Here is a 19,202-nt window from a genome sequence, read left to right on the forward strand (position 1 = left end):
AACTTTGGCATTTTTGAAGATTATAGGCCAGTTATTTTATTTCTGTTCTTAAGGTTATTCCTCAATTTAAGGTTAGCTGATGTTTCCTCAGTTATGTATTCTGAGCTGGGATATTACATTAAGTAATAACATGTCCTTTTCAGGAGGAACACAAGGTCTGTGTGCTGTTAATTTTGAGCACTAAGTCAAGGTGTTGTCTGGTCTCTCCACTGTGTAGTTAACTGTTTTTCCTATTGTAATAAATAAAAATAAGCAGTCTGTGGGGGAGCTATTCTAAGATCTCTTCTCATCAAACTACCCCCTAGATTTAGCATCTACTGGTGCTTCTTGCTTTAACTAGTCTTTAGTACGATGATTACAATTGGTGACTCTCCCCCCTTCTATTACCTTCCCCCACATTCCATCCTTGTACGTATTTATCAGTTTACTGTACAGAAGAGCTTTCATTATTCCCCCTCCTTTCCTATATCCTTCCTTTGTGGATTTTCATTTAATTCAACGGGTTGTAATCCATACTGCCCTTACTTATTTCAGTACTCAAACTGTCACAGATTTGGCCAGTGGGAGCCTTGTAAAGCAGGCCTATGTCTTTTTGATGTGTGTATTGTTTGTTTTTGTTTTTTGAGCACTTTCTCACTTTCTGCATGTTTCAAGCTTATCTTGTACTTTTACTACTTAAGCCCTGGAGTCAGCCATTTCTCCAAGGACCCCTGGTTTTGGTTACTTTTAGTGGTGAGGCAGATTTTTAAAATAAAGATGATAGGGTGGATTAGATAGAGTTGTTTGTCATAATTAAGATGTTGTTAGAATTTCTTAGTATGTAGAAACACCTACAGTAAGTACAAAGAGTTGGCACATGGGACAAAGAGCTTTTTTGAAGTATGGTGGTGGTTTTCTTTTGGATAATTTTGGGGGTTTTTTTTGTATTTTTAAACTTTAAGAGAATAAGCTATGTGAAGGATGCTGCATTGCTCTTCTCTCCCTGCTTTTCCCACTTCCAACAATGTAATTTGCTTTCCACAAATCAATTTAGTACAAAAAAACAAAAATCAAAACATGCTTTACAAGTGTATGTATTGTAGATAACCTAATTATGTCAATAAAATGCTTCCATAGAAGGTATTCTTCCAGTGGTATTTCCTATTACAGCCACCTACGTGTAATTCATATACTTCTGTCAATATAATTCTTGTTTGGTTTTTGAATTGTTTATGCTAGCAACTGATTACTGAGTAATTTAAGTCTCAATTATGGCAGCGCTATTCTAATTAGAACGCTGGATGCTGGCACTTCATTTAGCAAACAAGTGTAAAATATCTCTGGGACATTTGTAGAAATAAGTATTGAGGATTAATTTTCTGTAGATAATCTTTGGATGTATATCTTAAGTGTAGACTTATGCTTTATTTGCAAACCAAATACATAATTCATTTGGAATATGAAATGCTTTTGACTTAAATTGGGAAAAAATTGGCTATATGTTGAAAGTGGCATTTTTCCAACAGTTAAAAAAATAATCGTGTGTATTAAAAAGTAGCAAAATTACACAATTTTAAATAAAACAAATATAAGTAAGTTGCACATTAAGAGTAGAAGAGTTTGAGAAATTTGATGGAGATACAACACTGCTGTTTGATTTTAACACAGATAATATCCCTTTGGTCATGTTGGAATTTATAAGGAGTAATTTGAAAATAATACATTCACATTCCTTTTAGACTGATAATATTTTTCAGATGGAGATTTTTAGGATGTATGATGATAATCATCTTTTAGTGAATAAATTAAAGTATATTCCTAATGCTTATATAGTCTCTTGATAAGAAGGCTAAACTTGTAGGTATGTTTCTCATGTCAGATACCCATATGACAGAGAATGAAGTGTTGTACTAAGGATTGCAGAAACCCACAGGATGACTTGGTTTATTCATTTCATTAATTTTATTGATCGTTTAGAACTCTTTCAGATACTTGAAGTGTAGTTGTAAATAAGTTTTGGTGGGGAGAGGTAAATAAAACAAGTAAATAAAATAATCATATTTTTAAGTGTTATGAAGAAAAGGGGCTGAAGTAGAGAATGATGAATGGGACTATTTTAAATAGAATGGGAGAAGAAAGCCTTTCTGAGGACATGGTATTTACGTTAAGACTTAAAAGATTTTTAAAGAGAGTAGAGGAAAGAGGTTTCCAGAGAGAAGATAGTATGGAATAAGCAAAGTGGTGAAAGAGCTGGTGAGAAAGAGAACAGTATGGAAAGAAAATGGAAGAAGGTAGTCTCAGGGAATGTTTGACCACTGAATGGAGTTTGGGTTTATTGTAAGTGTAATAAGAAGCTGGTGAGGAATTTCAGTAAGCAAGGGAGTGAAATGATTCCACTGATGGAGCTACTCTTGGTGCTCAGTTGGCTAATGGATCAGAGAGGGGGCAAGTAGAAGGGGGCAGTGGTTAAAATTGTGATTATAACATAAGTGATTAAGAGCAAAAGCCCTGAACCTTGATCTCTGGATTCAGGCTACCTAAGTTGAAATCCTAAGCATAGTTGTATGGCCTTGAGCAAGATATTTAACCTCTTTGTGCCTCAGTTTCCTCATCTGTAAAATGGGAATAGTAGTAGTAATTGCCTCATAAAGTTGATTAGATGAATTGTTTGTAAAGGGCTTAGAACATTGCCTGGCCCATAGAGTTAGGTAAGTTAAGTGTTTAAAAACCAATAAATAAGGCCATCTTATGGAATAAAATGTGAAGTGCGCAATAAAATGTGCTCAGTTTGTGCTGTTTGCCTTACTTGGGAAAGAGTACACAAGAATTACTGCCGTGCAGAGTCCTCTGCACAGCTCTTCTGCGGTAACAGATTGTGCAAAGTGAAGGCATGGTACTAGTATGTACAAGTTTCGGTTAACAAGGTGCCATGCAAGCAGGGCTGCTTGTATAAGAATTCACAGCATCCGTAGAGGGGAAACCTTTGATGGCTCCCTAATCCATAGTTGACACTGAGCACGAGTAGGGGGTTTAAAGTTTTTGAAGTATTTTTTAACTTTAGATTTCGGTGTTTAACTCTTCACATGTTTCTGTGGACATAGAATTCTTGTGCCAACGTGTGTCTTAACTTTTTAAGTTTTTGTTAGGGGTCAGTAAGCTAATTTTAGGGGATACAGCAAATTAACAAGTCTTTCTGGCTGTGCCTTCAGAAGACCTCAGATTGAAACAGGAGAGCCTTTTTTCCCCTTTTATTTTAAGTAGGCTCCATGCCCAACGTGGGGCTTGAACTCAAGAATCTGAGATCAAGAGTCACATGCTCTACTGACTGAGCCAGCCAGGTTTACCCCCTGCCCCTGCCACAATAGCCTTTTTAAAAAAAATTCGTGAAAGTAGTATTTCCCATGTCATTCTCTGTATATTTGTTGGTCAGGGGATATTTATTTTAGCCCTCTCTGTTTATATCTTAATCTCAGTTTGTCTTATATCCCCCTCTCTGTTACCAAGAGATTATGGATTCCATTTATATATTCACTGGTCAGTTATTAAATACCCATTTTATGTGAGGCATTCATGGTTAGGTACTGAGAGGGAAATAAAAATGCATAATATACGGTACAGTCATTTCTTGTTTTTTGAGGTGCACAGGTTCTACAGAGCACCACAAACACTGAGTTAGCAAATACTGAACCATTGTTCCCAGGTTAGGCTCCTGTACGCCTCTGTTCACATTTTCATCATCCAATCAATGCATAACCATGTTTTGTGTCTATTTCTGTATGAACACATTTATTACATATATTGTTGATTTAGTGACACTGAGCTCAGGGCCAACCACGCTATACCTCATGCCTGAACAAAGCTTACCTGACACAGGTATTTTCTCTGTAAGGCACATTACAGCCTTCTTACGTTTAGGAACTCTGTAGACAGCACCTTAGCACCAGGCTTGAAGATCATTTAAACAGTGAAATCACCAACAAAAAGCACAAAGATGTGAAAAATCATGTCATTGCATAGACCAGGAAAAGGATACTTGTTTACAATATGAGAACTAAAACAATAAGGCAGAGCATAACCTTTTTGACCTCAGCTGGAAATGTGCACAACAGATGGCTCAAATTTTTCACTGCTCTGCTCATGTTCACAAATGACCATGAAAGTGCTGTGAATATTGATTTTAGTGTTACAAAAATATTTTAGTGAGCAAACTCAAATACAGAATCCTCAAATAAGGATCAACTATACTTGTTTCTAAAAAATTTAACAATGTTTTAAGGGGGAATTAAGATTAAGTTCATACAAAACTATTGTACAGGGCACTATCATTCATAAGAGTTATAAATGTAATGTTTATTTCATCATAGGAAGGGGAGGTTATGGGTTAGAAGAATCAGGTAAGCTTCATTTTTGTATCTTTGTTAAAAACTAGGTTCGAATTTAACTGAAAGATTTCAGGAGGGAACAGTTACTGAGGTAAGAAAGGGCATGTTTAAATTTCAGTTGGTAATCCAGTATAATTATCCCATTAAGGAAATGAAACAGAAGTAATGGGAGGAAAGGCTAGACAGGTAGTTTGAGGCCAGATCAAGCAGGTCCTGATCATCAGGAATTTTTTAGTTAGAGGAAAGAAGCTATTTAAGCTGTTTGTTCAATTACTCAGTATTTATTGAACATCTGCTATCACCAAGCCTTTTACAGGCACTGGGGATCTTTAAGTGAGAAAGACAGTTTGTGTCCTCTGGATGTTTTCAGTCCAGAGGGGGAGAAAGATAAAACAAACATGTCTCTTACAATACACTAATTTTAGTTTTAGATCAAGATAAAGAACAGGGTGCTATGAAGTGCATATAGGTAGATCCCCAGAATTAAAGGAAGATTTGGAGGAAGTGACATTTAAACTAAAACCTGATGGTGAGGTGAAGTGAGGCCAGGGGCAGGGATGGGTAGGCAGAGGACTTTCAGACAGAGGGAACAGCTTGTACAAAGGCCTAGAGGTAAGAATGACAGTGATGGGACTAAGAAAGTAAACTGATACCTCACGTGAAGTACCTGTTTTGGTCATGTTAAGGAATTTGGACTTCATCTTGAAGGTAATAAGGAAGACTTCGTAGGATTTAAAATGGGGGCTCAGATAGGATTGGTATTTCAGGAAGAGTTCGCTTTGGCCCTAGCCTGGGGGAAGATAGAGGAGAAGCAGAGACATTAGTTACAAGATTGTTGGCAGTAATCTGGGTGACAAATGGTCGTGACCTTGGTCTCAGGTAGTGGCAGTGTAGGTGGGGAGAAGTAAATGGACATATTAGAGATACTTAGAACTTACAGGAGAAAAGGCCAGGGAATGGATTTGCTGCTGGATGGGAAGAGGGGAGGGAAGTAATCAATTATAATGTTGAAGCCATAACTGTGGATGATACTGTCCACGGATACATGAAAAGGAAAATGTTTAGGGAAGGTGGTAATGAATTGGTGGACCAACATGACCAACACTAAATATTAGGAAACTGAATCTGGTCACGGTTTGAAGGATGAATAAAGAGAAAATATACCCAAAATGGAGAGATTGTTAAATGGCTCTTGTCAAAGTCTAGGTTAGAGATGAGGGCCTGTATTTTTTTTTTAATGATTTTATTTATTTGAGAGAGAGAAAGAGCATGCGCACAAGCGGTGGGGCGGGGGGCGGAGAGGGATGAGCAGAGTTCCTTGCTGAGCAGGGAGCCTGACACGGGGCTCAATCCCAGAACCCCGAGATCATGACCTGAGCCAAAGGCAGATGCTTAACCGACTGAGCCCCGTAGGTGCCCCCTGATTGCCTGTATTTTTAATGCAGCTCGAGCAGGTCTTGGAAATTAATGGGAAGTAAGCATTGAGGGAAAAGGCTCCCAAAGATGACTCCAAACATCCCAACAACTGCATGCAGCCTACCCAGCTTTATGATGTGCCCCCAGATCATTTTTCAGGATGAGAAATAATGAAGCTGCCTTCATGTTGCTCCTTCTCAAATACATGGAAACTAATATTTTATTGTTAAAAAGCAGTTCTAATCCGTAAGAAGCATAATTTTTTCACCCTTGGGACTTAAAGCTAATTTCTTTTTGAGTATCTCATATATGTATTTCATCAGTCCTTGTGAAAAATGTTACTCCTGCATCAGGGGGCCCAAAAAAGCAGCAGTCAGTGTGAGGGTAAGGGGCTGTGAGAAGAGGCAGTCCCTCTCTTTTCTTTAGCTCTTTGCCCTGTTTGTGTTCGTTCAACAGTGCATTATAAAATATCATAAAATAAGCCAAACATGCAGGAAAAAAAGATGTTTAATATAGGGTTATTAAAAGAGAATATTGAGAAATTAACACTTAAAGCTAAAAATAGAGAACCTTGAAGGGATTGGAATAAAGCTTAGAAGTTTTTTAAAACCCAGTGGTAAAAAAGGGCACAAAAAGTAAAACTGATGAGACTTAAACAAAGATAAGAAACTGAAATCAACAGTAAAGATCAGTCAAGAGGTTTTTTTAATATGACAAAAATAAGTGAGATGTAAAGCAAGATAAAAGGCTGAAAGTCAGCCATCAGATAAGAATTTAAGAACATAAAAGGTTAAAGGAAAAGCTATCCATTAAGAAAAAATAAGAAGTAACAGATACTAAGAATGAGTGGTAAGAGGAAAGGTATAGATGATTTTGGAAGTCTAACATAAAGGGCAGTTTTGAAAAATAGTGCATACCAAAGTGGGTTTTTTGGGACACTTAGAAAATGTTCCAAGGAGAAGGTATGTTATACCCAAAGTTTTAGAAATGTTTAATAGAGTCCCCTCTTGGAGACTCTCAGTGCAGTTTAGAATATAGTCTCTGAGAAGTGCTGTAGTAATAAAATTGCCTTTGTTTTACATAATATCTCCCAAACCTTACCATGTTTTACAAGATACAAGAGTACTATTTTAGAAGAAAATAAAAATGGAAATCTTAAAAGTTAGAGATAGACTTTAAATAAAAAAAAAAAATCAGCTGAATTAGAAAATAGATTTGGGTTGGGGCTGGCATTCTTGGGGAATAGTCTCCAGCACTGTTCTGCAGCTAGCCAAAAGATAGCAACGTGACACCCTTACCTTCTGGTCCTCCATCCAAAGCTGTCTTCACAAAGCTTTTATCTGTGCAGACAGGGCACTGATATAACACATACAGGCTGCTGAGCCAGAGGAGTGGAAACTGATCCTCAGCAGAATTAAATCAGCTCAGCCATGGGACACTGCCCTAGCAAGTGAAGAGAGGTTTTATATACAAATGCTGTTTTTCTTTTCCTTAAAAGAGATTATAATTTTTTCACCATGTAAATTTTAAACAAATGTGTCCCTTCACACACTTTTTCATGGGGTTTTTTTCCTTCTAGGTTTTGTCCACATGCACATTTGTTTTTATATAGTTGATAGTGGTTAGTGTTCATCAGTTTTGTGTTGTGAGAGCTCTCTTTCTAGGGCAGTGAAAGGAAAAGTATTTTCTAGTATGGCAGTCTCTACCTGTTCCATTGCTATATTGTTCCAAGCACCATTGCTGCCACATTTTGGAAGCAACTTTTTATCCTTTCCTGAACCACTTAAAGCCTTCTTTTCTTCTGCCAGCCATAGAACATCCCCTCCCCAAATCTTACTGCTACCAGAGTGCCTCTCTGGAAAATAACTCTTGAACATCATGGGACTGACCAGCGAACGGTTGGGACAGCTTTTTTGTAAGCCTGTCATCTGCTGCCCAACTCATGGTAGCAGCAGCACCTGTGCTAGAGGGAGAGTAGAAGGGCTTCTGTATAAGTCATCAAGACCTATGAACATCCAGACATTTCCTAGTTTATTGATTTGTGTTCTTGCAAAAGAAACAGGATATAGAAACCAGGTATCGTGGCCCTTAAATGCTTTGTTCAGCCAGCCACCTCATGGAGCGAATTATACAACCTTATTTTTGGCATTTTGAAAGCTCAGAATTCTGAAATTTCTGATATTACTGAATTGTAGACATAAAACCTCACTGCTAGATAATTTCCCTTCTTATAATAGCTTAAAAGTCTTTGTTTTTGGTATAATTTGCTTTGGGATATGCAACTCCAGTAGTAGATATGAATGAGTTTATTGAATCCCCAAAAAGTTAGAGACTTTATTTTATCAGCTGATGTCAGATTATCACTAAAGGAGAAATTGCTGCTTTATGTAAAATAAAACCATAGCTCACAGTTGGTGGTACGCCAAGATTAATAAGGAGAGTGAACTTCAAAATATAAATTCTCTTGAGTGTAAAATAGCGGTTCTGTGCTGGGGCTTGTATTAATAGATACTTGTCTTATCTCTTAGTCATACTCATTTCCAGGTCTTTGGCCACTTATTAATAATAGAATTGTTTTTGCCTTGCTATATACTTATATCCTTAAAATCTTCATTTCAATGCTGCACTGTGGGTCAGATGGGCTGCTAGTTACCGTGACTATAAAGTTCTGCAACAGTGAATGAGATGTGGGTAAGTAATAGACTTATGTTAGTTTACTGTAAGGGGCCATATAAAGAATATCTTCAAACTAAAAATAATACATACTGGCAGAAAAATAACCACGTGTGCTGAATGGTAGGTACACTTACCATTTCATTTCATCTCTTTTGTACGTAGGAACTATCTCTGAGATGAGGAACCTTGAGACACAAAGTGGTTGATTTGTCCAGGGATTCGAGACAGAATTCAGGCCCAATTAACTTCTAATAAATTATTGGTCAGTTAATGTACATATTATTTTGCTTTTCTACAAAATAACCATAAAAGATGAAGCAGATTATGAGAATACATAAATGTGCAGTATTTTCCTTTAGGGTGGTCTTGTGTTTTGGAACAGTTCCTGGAATCAGGGCCCATTTTAATGTTTGAAAATGGGTTGCTATCAAATGGGTTATTTTATTTGGTATTGCTAACCACTGAAGTTGTAAGGAAAGGGAAATAGTTTTATAGTTTCTTCCTCCCACAGGTCATAATTCAGTTGTGGACATCAGGATGTTTTTCTTGGCTTATCTCATTCATGTAGTTTTTCTTGCACATCTGTTACATAAATTACTAAACTATTTCCTTGAAAAATTGCCAGTTTAAGTCACACTTAATAGTGATCAAGAGGTCGGTAACTGTTGGAAAAGAGAATTAAATGACAGACATTGAGGGGCAGAAATCCAACTATCATCCTGGTTTAAGTATTTTTTTGTTTTGGATCAGTTCCTAAATTCTTTGAGGTGTTGGAATAATTATGTGTGGCTTCTAGAGTTTCCCAAAAGACTTTATGTTGGACTATAAACAATTAATGACTTTTTAACATAAAAAGGTATTTTAGTCACTGCTTCCGTAAGTTTTTATCTTCAAGTGATCAATTTATGTATACATTCTAATCTGGTACATAGTTTGCCATGTGAAACTAAATTTGGAGTATTGAACTCTTTAAGACTTACTCATTTTATGTAACTTTCCTGACCTTGAATTCTATGTAAACCATAAAATAATGATTTTCTGTGGTGTTTTTTGGGGAAAAGTTCATAAGACATTAGTTCTGCTAGTCACATTTCAGGACAGCTTTACACTTAAGTGATGAACATATCAATTGTTAAAATCTCAGAAACTTTAGATTAAGTGGTTAGTTTTGGCTTATGTAAACTGATATTGAATCAATACTGGAAAGTCTCCTGGAATGTTAGGTAAACTTCCATGAGCAAGGGACCAAGTATTTACTTAATGTACAGTTTGAAATTGTATGGATTTGGAATGCTAGTTTTTAAGCTTGTAATCTTTAGATAAAGATCTCGTTCGGAGTACTAATGATCTGTAATGGGTATATTTACGGATTAGAAGAGCAAATATGTCATAAGTCAGTTAATGTCAGTTACTGATAAAAGTTCTTTAATATTTTTTGCATTACATTTCCTACTGTGTAACTGCTCTCCTTTCTAAAATGTAGTAGATTCTTTTTTTTTAGATTTATTTTAGAGAGAGGGTGCATGAGAGCGGCGGTTGGGGGTTGGGGGAAGAAGACAGAATCCACAGCAGACTTGAACTGAGCACAGAGCTGACGGGGGGCTCAATCCCAGGATCCCAAGACTGTGACCTGAGCCAAAACCAAGAGTCAGATGCCCAATTGACCAAGCCACCCAGGCACCTTAAAATGTAGCAGATTCTTGATTTCTCTGTTGAGTTTTGACTTTTTAAAATAGATTTAGACTTGTTAACAGGAAATGATGTATAATTTTATTATGATCCAAATCTGATTTACATCTGTGGGAACAAGTCACTTAGCTAAGCCAGTAACTGGCATCCACAGGGCAGCTCGGTTTTGTTATGCTACGGCTCTGGGGCTGTTGTAACTTAACTTCTTTGTGAAAAACCACTCAAGAAAGCCAGTACTGGTAGTGAATGTGGCACAGCCTAAGAAAATGATTAACAGACAGAAAATAGTAGCATTACAAAGTGTATTTAGAGAGGAACACATTGGGTTTGATAGTACCTTGGATTGATGACAAATCTATATGGAAACAATAAAAAAATATAAAAAGTATTCTGCCATGCATAAGTTTCCTGCCTAAAGAAGAACTCTTGATGAATCTGTTGGTACCTTGTGTTGGGGAAGTATACAGAATGTACAGAGTACTTCAAACTCTTGATCAAATCTGGAAGACTGTCAGGAGTCTGTACAAACACGTAATTTTGATGGTAAACAAAGGTCTTCAGTTAATCGTTCACAAAGTTTCATGTTTCATGTTCTTAGTCTTTTCTACCTGCGGAGTATGTTTAGTGTTTAATTTGCTCCCCATTGTCCCCCCCCCAAAAAATGAAAATACATTTTTATACGATTTATCTTTCTACTTTATCTGTAAGTAGTACAAACACAGTCTAAAAATTTGAGTTAAGATTATAAGAATATTGAGCTGTATCAATCAACAATGTTCAGTAACAGGAAAACATCAGTTTAAAACACTAAATTTTATACTCCCAGTTCCCCATCTCCATGATAGTACTGAACTGAACTATTACAGAAATTGAAGGCCAACATCAATCAGAATGGATCAAAGAATTTGGTAGTAGAATGATGGAAGAATAGCATTTGGCTTAGAAAAGAGTATGTATAGCCCTTAATTTTCTTACAACTTAAAACAATTAGAATTTCAGTTAGAATTCCATCAGCTAGAGGTACTTTTCTATTGTCATATCACCTGGAACACCTGAAATGGTGTTTTTGAACATTAATACATTTTCTGTGGTTTTCATGTCTTAGGCAGGCAGCTTGAGTTTGGATTTAAGCAGTTTTTTCTGTCTGTACTATGTTTTTAAAATGTTTTAGGTGTCCAGTTATAGTATCTAACTTGATCTTTGAGTATCCAGAATTACCTTAAAAAGAACTTTAAAAAGTTGAAGCTTTAAAAAGAACTATGGGACTCCTCTACTCATTAAAACCTGTCAGTAAACTGTTCTTTAATATTTATTTGGTGTTAATTTTTTTACTATGCTAGCTAAAGGATGAGGTGTAGTATTTCAGTGGCAAATTCTTCATGGTTATTTTAAAAAGCAGAGTTTTATGTTTCAGCATTTAGTATTTTAATGTTCCCTCTTGAAAAGTAAAGAGGAAAACAGAAGGTGCATAATCCAGCATAGTCCTCTATGTAAATAGATGAAGTCATAAGTAATATGCACATGAGCATCCCACATATTTATGATGTATGTGGATTGAAATAGGGCATATGCTTTTTAAGTAACCAGGTTACTCTCCTGAAATCTTGTTACTGCAGAAGGATGGATAAGAGAGCCTGGATTTTTGATGTCTTCAATTTCAGTTTTTCCCTATTCAAACTTTTTTTTTTTTTACCTTGCTTTTAAGAGTATTTGTGTTTGGGTGGGGGCGCATTGGTTTCCTCCTTTCCAGTTGGTTACTTTGTATTTAAGACTTAGTAAAACCAAAGAAAATGTAACTTCCATGACTGAGAATACATTTCTTTTATTTTTTTTATTTTATTTTTTTTAAAGATTTTATTTATTTATTTGAGAGAGAATGAGAGACAGAGAGCATGAGAGGGAGGAGGGTGAGAAGGAGAGGCAGACTCTCTGCTGAGCAGGGAGCCCGATGTGGGACTCGATCCCGGGACTCCAGGATCATGACCTGAGCCGAAGGCAGTCGCTTAACCAACTGAGCCACCCAGGCGCCCGAATACATTTCTTTTAAAGATTAATTCAGCATTTAGTTCTTCAGCTCGGAGCCTGATGTAGGGCTCCATTCCACCACCCTGAGATCATGACCTGAGCTGAAATCAGGAGTTGGACTCTAAACCAACTGAGTCACCCAGATGCCCAGTTGTCATCTTAATATATTAACTAGCAAGCTTTTTCTTTTAGGTCATATGATGTTACTAATTCTCTAATTGTTAGGACATTGAGGCATAATAGAACATGGGCTTTGGAATTAGAAAACCTAGCAGAGTTTGAACATCCACTGTTTACTAATTATGTGATACTGAGTGAGTTTATTTAACTTCTCTACCAGGGAGTTGCTATTAAATACATTTTTCCTCTCTGTTCACTCATTTTTTTCTATTTGGTAGAAGGGGCTGCTGCTGGTAATGACAGCGTGGCAGCACTAGAGAGAAACTGGCCAGCATTAGGTTTGTTATATTTTTTCTTCTGTACTTCCCAATATTTATTTTATTAGTTTTCTTCTGGTGTGAAGGGAGCACTGTGTAGTTTATTCCTTGTATTAGCACTTTAGCTGTTTTATATCTAAAATACTATATAATCAGATATAATATTTGCTAAAGCAACATGAATTCTACTGAACCATTGCTTGTGTTAAGACATTTTTCATTGCTTTGTGTTTTATTTTCAGATCAAGAAAGACTTTTTTTACGGGTAGCAGATATCCTGCCAAGTAGATCAGTCAGTTTTTCCACCTCCCTACACCATTTCTATGCAACTTCAGATTTTTGCTAACAATGAAAGTTATGGATTTGTTAAATTTAGGAGTACTAGACTTCTTGGTTCTTGATCACAAATTTGATTCTGTTCACAGGACTGTAATAACATGTTACTTGATTTTAAAATATGAGTATTGAACCTATAAAATGTTCAGCTTGCAAATAAGGGTAATGTGGTAAAGGCCATCCCCTGATGAAAAATGAATATCACATGGTCTGTTATCAAAATTTTAGAGCAAGTATTTTTTTATTATGTTATGTTAATCACCATACATTACATCATTAGTTTTTGCTGTAGTGTTGCGTATAACACCCAGTGCTCCACACAGAACATGTCCTCTTTAATACCCATCACCAGGCTAACCCAACCCCCACCCCCTCCCCTCTAGAACCCTCAGTTTGTTTCTCAGAGTCCCATAGTCTCTCATGGTAGAGCAAGTATTCTTAAAACTATTGTCCTGATGTTTTGGCCAGAAGCTTTCAAAAAAAAGGGGGGTGGGGTGGGGAACAAGCATTAAAAAAAGGAACTTGTTACCTGAAAAAACTGTTTTTTTGTGTGTTCATTTTATGGATGTTTTATTATTTTTAAGTTATTGAAAGATTGAAACTTTACAGGGACCATATAATAGTTTTACCTATATCATAAAAGTATCTTCTGAAATCTTTGTGGCATTGAGAAAAAGAGGTGACTTTTAAGTGTAAGTTTTAATGTTCAGGAATCATTCTTTCCTAAAAGAGTTTCTTAAAAACATGTTAATTTTAATATTAGGTACTTAAATTGTTCCCTGTAGTTTTACACATAATAGCCCTTGGTATACATATTGTAGTGTATATACATATACTTTAGTTACTAGTTGGCTGCACTTACTAGCCTGATAAAACAGCACTTCGGAAGTACAAAGAGTTCTTAACATGGTCTACCATGATGCTTATTTGCCTAAAAAGAGTTAAAATGTTGCTAATGATGTTACATGTACTGATGATACAGTACTTTCTATTTTTAATGGCATTTAATACTTTTCCCTTGGTTACAGTATAAAATTCATGGGAGGAAATTCAGAAAATACAGGAAAATATAAAGAAAAAATACTATTATTTAAAACCATTACTTTGAAAGCTGTGTCTCCGTCTCTTGTTGCCCGTTTTCCTGTTACTTGGACTCTCTGTGTCTGTAAGTGTGGATGTAAATATGCGTGCAACCAATAAAACACAGATTTAAATATCTAAAAGAAAATACTGCTAAATATTTTCCTGATCTCAGAGTGAATGAAGTCTTTATAATAAGTTTAAAACAAAAAGAAGAGAACATTAAAAACATTTTTTTTTTTTAAAAGGAAGGTAAAATTAAGGCAAGCTGGGAAAAATACTTCTTACTACATCAGTCTGTTTCAGTTTCCTTATCCCTTTGTTAACAGGTAGAACTGAATTATACCTAAGCTTTACTTTTTCTCTTCGTATATACTTTTGTTTTAACAAAGCGTGTTCGGGGCACTTAGGTGGCTCAGTCGTTAACATGTCTGCCTTCAGCTCAGGTCATGATCCCGGGGTCCTGGGATCGAGCCCCGCATGGGGCTCTCTGCTCAGCGGGAAGCCTGCTTCTCCCTCTCCCACTCCTCCTGCTTGTGTTCCCTCTCTCGCTGTCTCTCTCTGTCAAATAAATAAATAAAATATTTAAAAAAAAGAAAAGCATATTCTTGAACTTTTTGACAGGAAAAAATTATCAATAAGGATCATTAAAATTTTTTCTTGTCAATTGTTAATGCAGATTAGAAGAAGCATTGACCATCTATAAGTAAAAGCCCCATTTTAGCTTTTACTTTCAACCAGTCTTGTCTCTAAAATGACCCAAACTTACTAAATAAAATAACCTTGGTATTTTATCGGTAGTGAGTGGTGAAATAAACAGAAAATGAGGAATAAAGAGGAGAGCCAAAATGAACACTAATAATTTACAAAGTGAATAATCAACCCTTGAATAATTGAACATTGGCTATGTGGACACAGCCATAGAAGCATGGGTGCAGAATTTGAGGGCAGTAACTTTCATCATTTAGCATTAAAGATCCAGTGAATGAGTGGTGCTGGGTTGTTCAGGGTTAAGTACTCTCACTGGGGACTCCCTTAGCCCTGTCCGACCTATTGGGGTGTTGTGAGGAGCAAATGGAAAAGCACTATAGACGCAGTGAAGTCTTACCAATACAAACTAATGATTTTAATTGTGGATTTTATCCTAGTAAAAAGCAGTGGTTCGATATTGCTTTAAGGTAAAATCTTCAGAACATGAGCAGTTTCTTATATTCTTCACTCTTTGGTTATTTCCTGGTAATTTCCTATGATTTTGTTTGCAGAACACATCCTAGACCTTTGTCTGAGTTTTGTGTGTGTGTTAAAAAACTGTTGGGAGAGCCCCCTCTAGTGTCTGAAGTATCCATTTTTAAAAACATTTTTGTCACTCAGAAGTTTTAGGAATTAAACTAGCTATTTTTCCTTTCACATCTGGACATAATTTCTTTTTTTCTTTTTTGGGGGGAGGGAAGGGGTTATTTTCCTTTTTTAAAAAGGTCACTGGAATTATGGGTAGGGTGTGGATTAAGGGCAGTGGAAGACATGGGAAAGGAAGGATCAAAATGCCATTTTTACCTTTTTAGAAATAGTTATTTTTAAGTGAGCTGGAATAAGGCCAAACTATACAGTGTCATGTTTTGTTTTGTTTTAGTTTACATTTGTTTCTGAATTAGGTGCAGCTTAAAAATACTTTGTTTTGGAATTCTCTGTGGCCATCAGATCTCATCTTAGAGTTCTTTGCAGTTTCTGAAAGCAGCAGTTTCACTAGAAAATGGCTTTAAAATAGAGCCTGGTTTTCTTCATGGAAGTTGTGTGACTTTGTTACTTTTTGTATTACCATTGCCTTATCTTTTTGTGGATATACTTTGTAGCTACATTGTAGGTGTTCTAATGCTAAGTTGTCATTTTACATAGTTCCCATTGTTTTTCAACCAAGGAAATAAGGCGATTCTTAAATCATTGGCTCTCTGCCACTTCTCCCTGTAAACACACAGCACTCAAACACACAGGCCTTCAGCTAAGAATCTTGTGAAGGGTTAGAGAAACAGGACCTTTCTCATTTGACCCATGGGCTTTTGTAGCTTGAACAAGGAAAGTAGTGTTCTGAAAGCTACAGCATTTATGAAGGCTCTAGTAAAAATATTTCATGTGCGTGGACTAGAGATTAACTCCTTTCATCTTGTTCTCTAGCAGATTAAACAATGCAAACAGATTTTAAGTGCATTCTTGGTAATGAAATGCTTGGGTGAATTATAATCCTAATTGCTATTGTTCATTCCCACAGCTGCATGTTGACACTTAAAACTGCCTAAGCCACGCATTCTTCAGCCACTAGGATAAACAAGAGCATTTTGAAATCCATCATTTTGGGGCATCTTAAATTGCAAATCTGTCATTGGCTGCCTTGATTTTATTTTGTTTCCATTGTTGAAGAAATTAGAAAAAAATGTTACTCCTTTGTATTTATACATAAAATTATTGTCAATAGAATCATTACTGGGTTTTTATGAAAATTCATTCATTAATAGCCTTAATTTTTAAAGAAGGCAGTGGAAATTATGTCGCAGGGAAACAATTTCTATTTATGTTCTCAAACTAGTTGATAAATTAGGAGGCAGCTTTCTCCAAAATTTAAAGAAAGTAATAGGGTTTCACTTTTCTTCCTTAGTAGAATAGTCTTCTGAATGTAAATCTAGAAGCTAGATTTATTCTGTGATTTGGCAAGTCATATTTATATGTGTAATGGCTCCTTTCAAATTTGACCCAAAACATTTATTAGTCTCTTTCTTTAAGAGAAATGTTCACAATGAATTTAAAATTTATATTTCTTTATATTTGGGAAACAGGTTTGAATACCACTTATAGTCAAATTTTCCTTACTTGAAAAAACAGAACCTTTTGATAACTGAAAAACCATACAGCAAGAGTAGAGTATATGGAAGTAATAATTAACAAATTTCGACTGTTTCTAAGGCTTAATTTTAAGTGGAAGATTTGAATGACTGTATCCATAGGTATCTTATTAGAACAAGTGCTCAATAATAATTGGAGCTTTAGATGTCAAATGGATACTACTACAAGTCACAGTTTCACCGTATTTTATTCCTCAGAATGTCTGAATTCTTAAATCCATTTGAGTATGGAAATTCTGTTTTAATGACCAAACTTTTTGCCATCTTGTATCTTAATTTTAAGGTACTCTTTTCAAAGTTAATTCTTTCTTATAAAATATTACTTAATATTTTTAAATCCTCTTACTAGGTGATTATTATCTGTGATAATAATAATAGCAGCTAACCTGTACTGAGCAATTTCTGTGTGTCAGACAGTGTGCTGATAGATACCATTTGAGATGCTACCCTTTGAGGTAGTGTTCTTCTTACTTACTCCCATTTTGCACTTGAGGAAACTGAAATTAAGACAATTATAATAATTTTGCCAAAAGTCACAAAGTAACTGGAGTCAGATCTTTCTGACGCCTAGAACCCATGTTCTTGACACTGCTGAAGTCTTAAGTGAAAGTTAAATACGTTGTCATACAGTTTCCTGATGGATTATTATGTAGCCATCAAAAGTGAGGCTTATGGTGACTAGTGACATAGAAAACATACAAGTGAAAAAAGACCAAGGGATTACAGTTAAATGTTCATAGCAATTCTAAATATTTTTAGTGTTATCTTTGGTTTGTCATTGCTTTTTTTTTTAATGCAATATAAATAATGTTCTGCTCTTAAATAATTTTGCTAACCAATTTACAGAAATTCTGTAAGGAAACGAGTGCATATAAACCAGATCTGGTCAGAAAACTGACAGCTTAGTTTTATAATAGACTCTAGCATGTTCAATTTCCTTTTTAATTTGACCCAAAGCCATTTTTTGCTGGACTTATGCCAGCTCTAATGTAATCTCTCATCTGTATTCTGGAAGGCTAATGGAATAGTCAAATTTTCTTAAATATAACTTAAATGTGTTATATAGTGTCCTCGAAGTAGCTTATGCACAAAAGATGTTTTCTTTCCCACCACGTAGAGGTATCTCATTAGGACACCCAGTAGTGTCATTATTAAGTTTTCATGTGTTTCTCAGTTTTGATGCTAATCTTTGTGTATATGTGTGTGCATTTTTTTCTCTGCAGAACCAATGTGGTTATGAATTATTCAGAGATCGAGTCTAAGGTTCGAGAAGCAACGAATGATGATCCTTGGGGACCTTCTGGGCAACTCATGGGAGAGATTGCCAAGTAAGTGATAATTTGACTCAGCAGTGCAGAAAGAATCCAACTATGTTTACATAGAAATATGAAATTTGCTTTCAGTTTTAAACAGTTTAGCTGCCAGATACAAATTTTGCATAATCATTCAGATAGTAATGGAGGAAGTTTTATGCAGAGTCCATTTGCCCTTAAAAATGAGCTCAAAAAAGTAAAACAAAATTTTTCAATGAAGTTTAGAGACTTACTGTAGCTTTTCATAAAATTTTGACAAATGTGTATAAAATAACTTGAAATAAAGTTAGGAATTTTTTTTTTTTTTTTTTTTTTGATGAGCACCTTGACCACTATCCTGGTAAGTAAAGGGTTTGTAAATGATGATATTAGTGGGGTTTTACACGTGTGCTACATATTTTACAAACTATGAGAAAAATATTTTTATGGAAGCATATCTAAATTTTTCCAATTAAATTGCTTATTAAATTTTTTAAGCTTTGGAAAAACACAATAACTTAGAACAAGCCTGCCATCTACTGTCAAAATTAATATATTGCAAAGTCTTGAGGAAAATTCTTTTTCAGGGCTACATTTATGTATGAACAATTTCCAGAACTTATGAACATGCTTTGGTCACGAATGTTAAAAGACAACAAAAAAAATTGGAGAAGAGTTTACAAGGTATGGACATCAGATTGTTTTTATTATTTGACATGTTGAAAACAAATGCTTGAAATTTTAAGGTATACATATATAAGTGATTTTGAAGGACATTAAATCCTAGAATAGAATATCCTTAAACAGGTAAAAGAAGTAGATTTGCTACGTGTGTTGTTTTCTAGTCACCATAAACAACTGTTCTGAAAGTAAAATGTTTAAAATTAATAATACTTATAAATATTTTCATTTTATTAAAATTTTTCCTACTGGAAATATATTTGCCTATTAAAAGTAATGAATCTACAGATGGATGTATATTTAGTGGATGAGCAATTA

The 19,202-nt window shown here is 35.4% G+C and overlaps 1 protein-coding gene across 6 annotated transcripts in view; it reads left to right on the plus strand.

The window, feature by feature from the left end:
* The window catches only part of CLINT1 (clathrin interactor 1), a 58,874-nt gene that overhangs the window by 12,203 nt on the left and 27,469 nt on the right, over window positions 1–19,202 (plus strand). For all 6 annotated transcript variants that reach the window (XM_028106569.2, XM_028106571.2, XM_028106572.2 and 3 more), the window contains exons 2-3: window positions 18,135–18,239; window positions 18,791–18,887. In XM_028106569.2, coding sequence (XP_027962370.1) covers window positions 18,135–18,239; window positions 18,791–18,887 — 202 coding nt within the window. The remainder of the gene's footprint in view (window positions 1–18,134; window positions 18,240–18,790; window positions 18,888–19,202) is intronic.

The sequence above is a fragment of the Eumetopias jubatus genome, unplaced genomic scaffold (assembly GCF_037043125.1).
Source record: "Eumetopias jubatus isolate StellerSeaLion01/CBP00866 unplaced genomic scaffold, mEumJub1_p1.0 scaffold_5, whole genome shotgun sequence".
Taxonomy (NCBI): Eukaryota; Metazoa; Chordata; class Mammalia; order Carnivora; family Otariidae; genus Eumetopias; species Eumetopias jubatus.